The sequence below is a fragment of the Strigops habroptila genome (genome assembly GCF_004027225.2).
Source record: "Strigops habroptila isolate Jane chromosome 13 unlocalized genomic scaffold, bStrHab1.2.pri S16, whole genome shotgun sequence".
NCBI classification, from domain to species: domain Eukaryota; kingdom Metazoa; phylum Chordata; class Aves; order Psittaciformes; family Psittacidae; genus Strigops; species Strigops habroptila.
The window spans coordinates 9,147,731-9,160,668 of record NW_022651054.1 but is presented as its reverse complement, the minus strand read 5'-3'; the positions used below and the strand labels follow the sequence as shown (position 1 = coordinate 9,160,668).

Sequence of the window (12,938 nt, the reverse complement as noted above, 5' to 3'; positions counted from 1 at the left end):
AGGCGAGCTTGGCTAACCCACTTGAGCTTATCTTTCCCCCACCAATTCCCCTACACTATGTTACTTGCAACTAAAATTAGGCTTCTGATTTGTAACTTGACCGTTGTGGACCTTCTGCAAGACCCACTGAAGGCAAAAGAACGTGCCCAGGCACATGAGGGTTTCTCACTGCAGAAGGGGTCCCATGGCAGGAAGAGATGCTGGTGCTGGGAAGCTGCAAGTACCTCTCAGGTTCACGTCAGCAACTTTTCAAGCTGACCTTGTGTGTTAGTTCTGAGTGGCTTCGTTTAGAGCCAAATTCAGAGATCAAAAGGAAATCTCAGATTTGGGTTATTGCATTTTTTCCCTCAGATGACTCATGTGTGAAGTTGGGACATTGACTTCCACAAGATGTTCTCAGACCAAGTCACAAACTCCAAAAAGCTACATTTGATTCCCGAGGCTTTAAAGAAGGCTTCACCCTATGGCAAAGTCACCAACTGTTCCCCACAAAAGCCCACCTGAGCCCGCAGCCCACTTCCAGAAACTCACTCTGACTGGGTTCCTGAAATAAAGCTTTTTGTTTTCACTCCCATTTTGCACTGGGAGACAATTGGGTGCCTTTTTTTCCTGCAGTTATAAAAACCAGCCTTATTTTGTACTGGTTTTCAGCTTTACTATTTCAGTACAATATTCCTATTTGCCTTGGGCTTATATCTCTCTCTCAGCAGATTCCTATTTCCTAAAGGTCACCTCCTCACATACAAACCATAAACAAATACCTGCGTTTTCCAAACCACCATCGCCTCGGAATTTTTCTAAGTAGAAAAATACCCAAGACAAGATGGTTCACCCTTTCCAGGCTACATTTTAAAGCCTTTTACAGCCACACAGGGCTGCAGAAGCCACACCTACCCTTGTCATGGTTAAACATCTGTTAGTCAGCAAAGATGATTATTCCTCCATTTGTTTAGAGGATTGTAAGCAAGTACTGAAGGAGAATGGGAAAGGGAACGGGTCATCTGCACTTTTCCATCAAGAACTTTGCTCCTGTGAAGGGTGTAGCTACACCAAACAGCTTCCCTGGAAGAGTCAAGTACCTGTTGCATGTGAAGCAGACTTTCACCGGCAAGGGAACCAAACCATTGTGGTCTAACTCATGTTGTGCTTTCTTGACATTCTTTCCTGTGGTTTCCTCCTTTCTCCTCCTCTTACTAGTACCTGAAAGTAAAATTTGACAGGCTTTGGGTTACCCACATAGCAGAGGTTTGCTTTCTGGTAGACGCACATAATCATCTCAGGCAGAGGCAAACAGAAAAGGCAAAGAGAGCTGCTTAAGGAACCCTTATCAACCACTAAATCTAGGCTTAAGTGACAGAGACTGTCTTTAAAGGCAGGTGGATTTTATACTTAATAATTTCAGTGACATCCTATACATCAAGTCATTACTTTGTTACTAGATTATCGTATCATAAATCAAAATCGAGTATTTTGACAGATGGAATTTATTTCTTCAGACTGATGATCTAGACCAAGGTGACAACAGCAAGCATCTATCACAAGATCACTCTTGATGGAAGTGTAGCATGTAGCAGAAGCATCCCCACAGCTCACATCTGAAAGGCCACCTACTGTTGGAGAGCTGGAGGAGGACCAGGGGTACTTCTGTACCAGTGAGCACCACTGGAGCCACAGCTACCAAGGAGTCAAGAGGGAAAAGAGGCAAGGTGGCAGCAAGGTGCAACTGCAGACATCTTCACCACCACTAGAAAAGGCATCGCTCACCTGGAAGTGCTGTGGTGCAGGTCAGTTCATTCGGCAACTGGAACTGCGTTGGGTTCCTTTCCATGGCAGCAGCAATAAGAAGCTCAAAGGGTCGCTTCAGCTGGGGCTGCCCACAGTCCATTTCTGCAATGGCAGAGTCATCATCCACGTCAATTATGTCCTCATCGACATCATTCTGCTCTGAGTTGGGGGTCTCGGTGCTGGCATTGGATGTGGGAGTGCCAGGCCGGCTTGCTCTCCTTTCCAAGATCCTGGCATGCGCATTAGCCCTGATGCTGCTGCTAGACCTGTCCAACAGGTCTGCGTCACTGGTGGGGGAGGTGGTCCTTTTCCCAGATTTGTCCACCAATCCATTTACCTGCCCCAGCTCTTTCTTCTGCTCTCGCTTCTGCACGACATGAATAGGCAGGCTTATCATGGAGGCCACAAAGAAAGCACATCAACCTTGACAAATATGCAATCAAAGACAAACAGCATCTGAACAGGCTTAAGCCACTTACTACCACTTCCCCCGTGAAGTCATTCAAGCCTTAACTTAGCAAACCCAGTTTGACTGCAGCTAACAGACAGGTGATAAAACAGCGGAAGGGAACCAAGCATGGGGAAGGAAATTAGCATGTCTCTCTCCTTTCGGGATAGCCGTATTTGAGTCTGGATCCAGGACAACGTTTCACATCATCTATAGTCCTAAATACCTGACAAATCAGACAACCCTGTTTACTTTGCTAACCAACACTGAGAAACTCCACGGTAGACTGTTCATTGTCAATGCACTCTATTAACCCTGGCAGTGCATCCAAACCCACGACAGAATGAGAAGATCAGCTTGAGAATACAAGCACAAGATACAAACAACACTCTGCTATCCCTTTTTGACAGGAATCCTGAATGAGGTGGGCAGGGAGAACTGCAGCAGAGGAATACAACACATTGGGATCACTGCAAGGTCCATTTTGCAGCAGGAGGGGACAATGCATGGCCTAGCATGGGCAACTGTGCGCTGCTCCAGCATCACCAATGCGGGTAAACCAATCTATCTGACCACTAAAATGGTCTGCAAAAGGAGCAAAGTGCGTTAGTAGGCAATTTTTAAAACAGAGAAGTTGGGGATTGGTTTTCTTTTTCCCCTCCCCTCTCCCTCTTTTTAATTATTTTATTATTATATTTTCAATTTGCAACCTTCATTTTAACCGTTAGCAGATGGCTGAACAGCACCCTGGAAACAACAAGGCAATCCACTCAGGAACAAAAGGCTGAATAGACAGTTTTCTTCCAATCTGTTTTGGGTGTCACTTCAAGGGAACAGTTGCTAGATAGTTTGGTGCAGTTTCTAAACCCTCTGCTACGCTGTCTTACGTAGGCACAGCAATAAGATGTTTACATTGTGCAAGACGGCTTCCTGGAGAAAAGAGCATCAAGGAAAAAAGACAAGCCACAATCTTCTCAATCATCTCCTTCCCGTCCTGTTCAACAGCCCAGGAAATCATAACTCACTGTGATTTCACCCTCTGCTGATGTGCAACTGCTGCAAAGTCACACTTCAAGAAAAACCCACACACATTAACCAGAATCACAGCCCCGGTGCCAAAGCTGCATTAACGTGACTCCTGTTTCACCTGCAGACAGCTCACCTCCTCGAGCATGGGAGCCATTCCCATTTCCTCTGTGCCTCAGCTCTCCCTCCCTTCCAGAAGTGTGTGGGGAAGGAAAACAACTTAAAATGAACAGCTTGACAAGAACGTATCAGGCACTTCAGTGCTGGTTCCTAGTAGCGAGGTTAAAAATACCAGCAGGGTCTCATCGAGACCCTTTAGTTTCCTTTAAGCCTCTTCCTAACAAAGCCCTTTGCAAGTGTGAGCACAAAGAGCAACTCTGGTGGTACATACGTACACATCAAGGGGAGAGGAAGGTGTAAAACACTGGATTCACAGTTCAAATGGACAGTGTTAAGGGCAGGGATCATGGCTGGTAGGAGAGGCTTTACCTTGCGGCGTACAGTGCAGCGGTGACACATCCATTCCCCCGGAGGCAGCATTTCCTCACTGAGCGGAGGGTTGCTACAAGGGAAGCACAAAGCAATGCTTTATTGTTATTTCTGGAAGGCCTCTCCTCACGGACACCAGCCCTAGCCAGGGCAGCTCTGCAGGTTCCATTCCCAACGGATGCCCCCTGGTTTTGTCCCCCATAAATCCACTTAGGAAGACACCTCTAAGCAGCCTTCCACGACACCCATCTCATCTCCACGGTTTCAGAAGACAGTCTTAGAACTGAACAGCAAAGATAAATGGAAGATTCACTCGTGTGCAACACATACACCTCCATCCTAATACCAATGCCTCCTGAAATAACTTGATTACTCCACGTAAGACTACACAGATTCCCATTGCAGCAAGCACAGTCATGTATCCAAGCATTTGCACCCCTTGGATTTGCAGCGTGAGTCCAACTGAACAAGCTGCCATGAAGTCTACCCACTGCTTCCCATGTACTCCATCCCTGGGTACGTTTACTTAATGGTGGAAGCCACTTTCTATCTTCAGGCAACCCAAATACTCTTAAAAGTGTCACCATATACAGCTTGCCTTGGCTATGAAGCACAAGATACATCCTACTCATATGGATCTGTACTTACTATAAAAGCTGCATCACATCGAAATGACATTCTCATTTTGATGCTAGAAATAAACCAAAGCAACTTACATGAAGGAGTAAGGAGGATTATTTCGAGACACACTTCTCAGTTAAAAGCAGAGCAGCATATGTTAGGTGAGACTTTCCTTACAGATCCTACTACTAGCCCAAGAACTTTCCAACACCTCTTTATCATTAAGATTTGTTATTTCAGCAAACTGCTGACTGTTGCAGAAAAAGTGTACATGCTGTCAGAAAAACAGGCACTTACCATGCAGCAGGGCTTAAGATAATACTTTTAAAAGTTCTGCCTACTGATGCAGAATGATGACAGCTGCATAGCAAGAGTGCTCCCTTGTGCTGAACGCTCAACAAATAGATGCACTATCACAGGACCCACTGATCGGGAAATCACAGAATCCAGACTGGTTTGGGTTGGAAGAGACCTTAAAGCTCATCCAGCTCCAACCCCCTGCCACGGGCAGGGACACCTTCCACTAGAGCAGGTTGCTCCAAGCCCCTGTGTCCAACTTGGCCTTGAACACTGCCAGGGATGGGGCAGCCACAGCTTCTCTGGGCATCCTGTGCCAGCGCCTCAGCACCCTCACAGGGAAGAGCTTCTGCCTCAGAGCTCATCTCAATCTCCCCTCTGGCAGGTTAAAGCCATTCCCCTTGGCCTGTCCCTAGAGGCCCTCGCCCAAAGCCCCTCTCCAGGTTTCTTATAGCTCTTCTAGGCACTGGGAGCTGCTCTAAGGTCCCCCTGGAGCCTTCTCCTCTCCAGGCTGAACAACCCCAGCTCTCCTACAAGCTTACGAGACCAGCCCAAGAAGCCACATGAGCGTGGGGAGCCAGACTGTGGTTCACTTCAGGAGTCTCTATACTGTTTATTTCACCTACAGACAGTTATCAAGTCAAACCCAAGTTAAGCTTTAAGAAGCCTCCAGCACCAACAAGCCAGCGACGATAAGACACGTATGTGTTGGCTGGTAAGAGCTGTGCTTTGCAGCAAAGGGAGAGGCTGCCTTCCTCGAGAATCTTGCTCCTAGCACAGGGAAATGGCACAGGATCCCAGCCCAGGCTCCCAAGCTTGAGCTGTAAAAACAAACACGCTTCCTTTGTTTAAACAGAGTCCCGGCGAGCCTTGCCCCGAGCACACCAGTGTGCCAGCAGAAAACCTCCGCAGGTACCGCAGCCATCCAGGGTCACACTCGGTCTTGCCTGGAAGACTGAAGGAAGAACGCAGCAAGAACCAAACTGGCAATAACCTCAGCGATTCTGGTGTCAGGCTCCGGGGAATTCAGTAGAGCCAACACATCTGGCAGCCATTTTGAGGAGGAGAGCAGGCTTTCAGAGGCCTCCGTCTTCCAGGCGCTCCAGAAGCGCAGCGCTCCGCATAGATGCACAAACATACCTGCAGCTTATGTTTCTCATTTCCTGGAGGACTTGGATGAACAAGAGATCAGGCTCTGGATGAGAGCACCAAAGCCTCGACTACTGCCTGCTTTACATGAAGCTTCAAACGTTTGGCTGAAGCTGTGACTCCCCTCCCTTGCCCCAAACTAATAAGAGCAGGGAAAAGGGGTAGAAGGAGGAGAGTAACAAATGACCCTCGTGGGCTTGCTGCTGTGCAAATCCATTCCGAGCCCTAAGGTGGACCCTGCAACAACTCCTGCTAGAAACAGAGCTCTTAGATCCACGGCTACAGCAAGTAGGGATTCATGTGGCTCGTTCCCCCCTCCCAGCACCTCAGGGAGAAAAAAAACCCACAGGATTTGATTTGTTCATCGTGAATTCATCCCTCTGAAGGTACCGACGAGCGTGCCTGAACCGCTGGAAACACGTCTGCCCCATTCCATGCGGCGTGCCAGGGATCCGCACGCTGCCAGATGCCTCCTGGTTATTTGTTTTAACTGTTACTTCAATCTTACTCCGTTTACAATGAAACAATTAATGCCACGGTGAATCCTGAGAGGTGCCCAGGAGAGTCAGAATGCTTTTCTTCCTCAGCGTGTATGTTATTGTCCCATTTGTTATGCTGAACTATCTGCTCAACAACCATGAGATCCTACACGCACAGTACTCTTAAATGACAGCTTAGAGAAGTGTTTTAATGAATGCTGCTACCCAAAGGCCTGTGGAAGGAGGAGGAAAGATTAGTTTCAGACCAGCAGTGAGGTTTTAGCTCTCGGAGCAGCCTCCTGAGTTTTTTTTTCGCTTGCTGTCAGGGCCTAACTGCTATAGCAAGTGTATTAAAAGACTGATTCTGCTTCTCCTGGTTAATGAACTGTTCATCAAGGCAGGCTGCTGCGCTAACAAAGACTGATGAACGCTGCTCCTGCACCGCTGGCCCCTCTGCGAGCACAGAGCGTTTCCTGGGTCTCAGCACAAAGCCAGGGAAGCGCTAAGGAATGCTGTTTTAATCGACTAGTTATGACCACATCTGTCAACCTTTTACTGTAAGCGTAAGAGAAACTGATTTTTAAATCTGAACAAGATACTTGATCTTCATAACCAAGGTAAGAATTAACACTTTGGCAGGAGCACCACGGCTCTTTTCTCCTTATCTTTCCTACCTTCATTAGCACACAGATCTCCAGTCCTCAGTGTTGGCTGCCAACAGGACCTGCAATGGTACAGCACCAACTTTACCTTCACTTACAACACATCTCCTTCCAACTACGCACCAACCAGTTGTCCTGTTCTGTTTCACTGAACCTTTGTTTCAGGGTTTCCCCTTTGTGATCACGGGGGGAGAGCAGTGACCAGCACTACTGTACCTGGAAGGTTTGGTGTGGCCCAAATCAAACATGCTTCTGAATTCAAGACAAAGACAGCTCTGAAAAACTGAGGCTGGCTTTCAAAGTTAGTATCTATAGAAACACCTGGAAGGCCAACTCATACGAAGCCTCTGAAAATTAAAGGAGATATTTATCACTGCCTATTCGAAAGCCACTACACTGATAGGAAGTCATCTGCCATACTATCAGCCTCATGGCTTTTTCTAAAGAAGTACCATCTCCATGAAATTCAAACTAGGTTTGTGTTGTCAGGATTTGCTCTTCCATGGTCAGAACATTACATGCAAAGCCTCCCTTAAATAAAGTTTAAATGGCTATGAAGAAATAAAGAAATCTTCAAGAGTTACCCGCACATTAGGAGTTTTTATCAAGCAAACAATAGCATGAAGCCACTTAGCTTTTCAATTTCACACTCTGGAGCTCTCATACATCAGATGCCTGTTGTAGTCTGAATCCTGTAATTACTCTTCACTTTGCTGACCTCAATAAATAAGTAAACAAACACTCAAAGGAATGGCACCTTCTTCAATACAAACTGGTCCACGGCTCTCAAAAGAACCAGTGAGAAGCAAACCTGAAGTTATTTACACACGGCATTCCTGGTGGCCATCTTGCGTCAAAGGCACGTTGACACTGCTGAGAGCACGCTCTGGACCCACCAGGATACAGCCAGCTATCAGGCTGGGATCGTGGCAGCAGGAAAACAAACCAGTGTCTGGGGAGGCTTTTTTGAACAGCTTGTCTCTGATGTCAGTTGTTTTCAACATCTGACTTAGGGTTTTCTTTTCTGTGCAGAGGAAGATAGCAACCCCACGAAAAAATGTAGGCAAGAACATTTAATCTTCTAAATAACTCCATGACAGGCTTATAATGAAGGATGCTGGTTATGTTTGCCAGTTAAAGGAAGAAGGCTTTTGGCTCTTCTATTGGACTCCTATTTATCCCAATGATGGATAGAGCTACAGCTGTTCTACCAGCTTCATAAAGAACAAGGCTCCCCGGCTTCCTACAGCAGGGCCTCAATGCCAGCCGCAACTAAAACAAACCAGGAAACCAACCTCACTGTCAGGGCATTACAAACACCCCATTGAAACAGAGAAAGTCACAGCATTTACAAATTCAGGGCTTTGAAACAGTTTTACTGCATCCGAGTTACACGCTTCTGCTCACAGCTGCTCCAAAACAGGAGGAGGACACCCAGAGCCTCTACCTTATACATAATAAAAGCACATGAAACAAGCTATCAGCTGCAGCCTGTTTCAAGTTTCTCCCCACTGTAACTCTCTTACCTTCTTACTGCAACTCTTGGATCAATGGGAAGTTTACTGTTTTCTGAAGACAGAAGTCAAGACTCCATTACCTTCAAGATGGTTATTAGGAACAGCGTCAGCTCCCTCCTCTGTTCCAGGAGCATCAGGATTACTCTTCAGCACAAACCACTCAAAGTCTACGAGTTCTGCTCATCGACATGGATAAAGTCCCAACGTTCAGCAGTACAAGAAATGCCCCATCCCTGGCAGTGTTCAAGGCCAGGTTGGACACAGGGGCTTGGAGCAACCTGCTCTAGTGGAAGGTGTCCCTGCCCGTGGCAGGGGGTTGGAGCTGGATGAGCTTTAAGGTCCCTTCCAGCCCAAACCAGTCTGTGGTTCTATGATAAACAATGTCCCTGATGAAGCCGAAGATTTCTCAAGCACCAATGCAGACACCACCAAACTTGACATAAGCCAGGTATAACTTTTGTTCTTTACAGACCTGCAAGCATGACCTGATCCCATCAACATTAACAAGAGTTTCAGGAACTTTCTGGTCTCAACTAGGCTTGCCTATGAAGTTATAACTACTTGAAGCCAGTAGTTGCAATTCACATTAACTACAGAGCATCAGCCACTACACTTATCTGTGGTGCATCTCCTCCTGAGGGAACCAGTGAAAAACACCTTGATAGCAGCCAGCACAACTTTGTTCACATTGAAGTGGAAGCCTTGAGCACGCATATAAAAAGTTCTAAATTAGTAACACCCAGCAAGGAGACCTGGACATCACTGCACAGATCAGTACAGGGTTATTTTGGCTGCCACCATGCAAGGAAGGGAACTGAAATGGCCATTTCACAGGTCACCAATTATCCCATCATCTGGAACACTGCATCTGCTTTGCATGCATCTTTCCAGCAGTGTGGCCAGAGCTGAAATAAGGGTTCAGCAACAGACAGAGAACAGAAGTGTGATTAGAACACCATTTTATGGCCAGACAGTGAGAAACAAGATGCACGCAAGGAAAAATTAAAGATAGACTAACATAATCTGTCCATGTGCCAGCACAAGAATGGAAGAAGACTCTAAGTTTTAAGAGTCTAAGAAGTAATATGGCCAGGTATGCTAAATCCCAACATTTCATTCACAGTGTGCTTGTTTCTACCTTCTAAACCAGCCAGCATTCAACACTGCAAGGGCAGAACATCATTCGGGCCTCTGGCAGCAGTAAGAACCACAAACCAAAGCACTGGTGTATTGTGAATTTGAGTATTTTGAAGGCAGTGAAGTTATTTACTCATATCCATCCTCAAACTGCTCCTGCTGGTCCCATCCTGGGAGGGAAAAGCCAAGTACAACCTCAGGAAAGCATGTGTTATCCACCTTACCTCACTTCCCTTCCTATCATCATCAGCGTCCTCCCCATGCACAGGCAGTCCTGACATTCATGGGAATCAGAGGAGTTCCCTCACACAGGATGAAGCAGAACTTTTCTGTCTCAAACTTGACAAGCAGGAGAGCCCAATACACTGGATAAGCTGCATGTAAACATGTGATCATCTGATGTAATTAGTGACTTCTATTTATAGGGAGAACCTGGCCCACAGAGACCATTCCACAGACAACCCGTTATTACCCTCATTAAAAGCTGACAAAAATTACTGCTTTTTAAGTTATTAAACTTCCATGAAGGTATAAAACCCACCGAGTGTACATCTAGATAAATAAATGCTTTAAAAACTGTGTAATACCACCTGAGGCTTTCCCATTTTGTTTTTCAGTAAGATTGGTTGGTTACAAACTCTGATATTTGGGACATACCTGCTAGGGAACTGTGAGGCTTTGTATTTCTAAGCGGAAATCATGGAATTCAACAGGAAGACTTGTTGACTTTGGAAAATTTGGGTCAGATGCAGAAATTCAAGCATTCTGCACATCCTGACTCCTGTTTCTTTTCCATGCATCGCTCACGCCTGTACTGCAGAGAATAGCAACAATAGCCTGAATTCAATGTCCAGGTTCATTGTTAAGTGTTCAGATCTTTACAGCACCATCTTCTTAACAGATTAGAAGTCATCTTCTCAAAGCAGGATGACATACAGGGCAGCATCAGGGAAAAGAAAGAGGTCTGAGAAACAACACAGCTCGAGTGAGAATCACTTCATCCAATTTTGTCTTTAAAGAACAATAAATGAAGAGACATCTCTGGTGGGGGAAGAAAAAAATAATCAAAACACGGGCCTGAGAGGTTTCAGAGGAGTGAACGCATTCAGCCCCAGCCATCCTGAATGCGTTCAAAGGAGACAGGGGTGAAAGGACAGAAGCAATAAGGTGGAAAAAAGGAAGGCAGCACATCAGAAGAGGATGAAGGACAGACCTATAAAAGCAAAAGGATGAATTTGTCTTCACACAGGCACAAGTGAAGTGTAATTCTGACATCTCCGTGTGGACGAGGCTTTCCCATGAACACAGGGGAAGAGAGGGAAAAGAGCAGCAATAGAAAAACCCACCAAAAAAAGCAGGGCATACATTCTTTTCTGCTTTTTCCAGCTCACCTTCATATCCTGTTCCTGTTGCTATTCTAGACGGAGATCACTGGGAAGTTCACATGCTGCTTGCCCAAAGTCAGAGGCTGTCCAGGCAGGTGTTTCACACCAGTCACTAGCGCTTGCCAGAAATTCAGCATGGGGTTTGCAGCCTGCTAAATTGCATCCTCAGGCCACTGCTTTCTGCAGGCTTCAAAGTGGCTAATCTCCAGCTCCATCTAGTTTACTTCAAGTGACTCGTGCAGAGCAGACATCAGCAGAAATAGGTCAGAGTTGGGTTCAGGCACCACGTTTCCCTCAGCTGGCCGAGATGCTCTTTGCCTTTTGTACTCAAGATTTGATACACTGACTGGAAGAATGACTTATAGACCTTTTTCCCCTTCATTTTTGGCCATAAGTATTTACTCCATACCCTAAAAAGGTATGTAATTGCATCACAAATGACATCTGTCAACCCCTTTATTAAAGGGAAGGTACAATGCTATTTTTACTTGGCTTACAGCTACTGGATACCACAGCATTCCTTCGAGGAAGCTGGGCAGACATCCTGAGAGCAGTGGAGTCGGACGCAGCGTAAACCGACTACTAGAAGAAGAAAAAGCCAGCTCTGACATTCTCACCATGCCACAGAAATCACAAGTTTAGCCACTAACTTGACGTGACAAGATGCTTTTCACTTACATTCCCTTCTTTCAAACCCAGTACTTCATTCCCCTACAACAAATCCATACTACAATCTCGGATACGTTAGCAGTTCCACAAATCCAAGCTTACTTCCTGACTGGTTAAACACAGGTCCATCCTTCTCACATGTGATTTATATTGCAACAGGCAGCACACCCTGAATATTCAGACTTTGTAACACTTACTCTGAGGAAGATACACCTCCTTCCTGCTCTGGAAGCTCTCTTTCTTCTTGGCAGATTCCTGCCATTTGCTACTGACTCAAGGATTAATAAGGGCTCCGGAGCACAGGAAAAACTCAAGAACCTGACACCTACCAGTGAGTCAGTCCAGCAACTAAACCAGCTTAACATCCATCCACTTGTGTGGGTCAATAAACAGAATTGATGTCAATGCCTTTACTATGCAGAAAGGCTGTTTCAGTATTGATGCTACAACTGAAATCCTGAATTGACTCTGTTCTATACAGGGAGCCAGCCAGGAGCCCTGCTCTCCATGCAGCGTGTTCTTCACACCATCACAACAGCATCTACAACCAAAGTCAAAAAGGTGAGTTCCAGGAAGAAAAAGCAGCGTGTTTGGTCCTGACTCTTACTAAAAATACACGGTTCTGTTCCTGACAATACTGTGGGGGCTCTCCCCATCCGAGATGTCCTTCACACCCGCTGTAAGAGAAGCACAGCCTGATGCTAGACATGCTCATCATTACCACTTCCCATTTCCTACCCCCGCCTAAAGCAACGCTGAGAAATGGAAAGAGAGGGGAGAATTATGAGTATTACATGATTTTGTGTACTAAACACAGTCCTCCCCTTCCCCACTCCAAGATCTGCAGGCGGGCGGATAATCTTAACAGCTTGTCCGTGATAAAAAGACAAGGCAAGCTAAATGAAGGTGAATATATTTACAAGATAGTGCTAAGATCTCCATAACAAACAGTCATTAGCAGATTAGTATTATGAATCTAATCCAATTAAGAATTTCCTTTGCGAATGCCTGGAGGAGCTGGAATTCCTCTGGGAAGACCTTTCCATGAGTCACGCCTGCAGGTCTGACATACCAGGAAAGACCAGCTCTGGAGCACCATGAACAAAGCCATGAACCCCACCTCGAAGCCACTGCAATCGACTGAACTTTAGGAGTCCACAAAAGAAAGAGTTCTCCGTCCCACAAGCCCCAGTCAACATAAAACTGGCACTTTCCCAAGCAAAGGGACAAAACAGCAGAGAACTTTCCTTATTAACAGTCTCATACCGTGCCCT

The 12,938-nt window shown here is 46.0% G+C and overlaps 1 protein-coding gene across 2 annotated transcripts in view; it reads right to left on the bottom strand.

Moving 5' to 3' along the window:
- PHF12 (PHD finger protein 12) overlaps window positions 1-12,938 on the bottom strand; it is a 32,478-nt gene that overhangs the window by 13,373 nt on the left and 6,167 nt on the right. For both annotated transcript variants that reach the window (XM_030472492.1, XM_030472493.1), the window contains exons 4-6: window positions 3,749-3,821; window positions 1,765-2,152; window positions 1,080-1,200 (exon numbers count right to left, since the gene is read on the bottom strand). In XM_030472492.1, coding sequence (XP_030328352.1) covers window positions 1,080-1,200; window positions 1,765-2,152; window positions 3,749-3,821 — 582 coding nt within the window. The remainder of the gene's footprint in view (window positions 1-1,079; window positions 1,201-1,764; window positions 2,153-3,748; window positions 3,822-12,938) is intronic.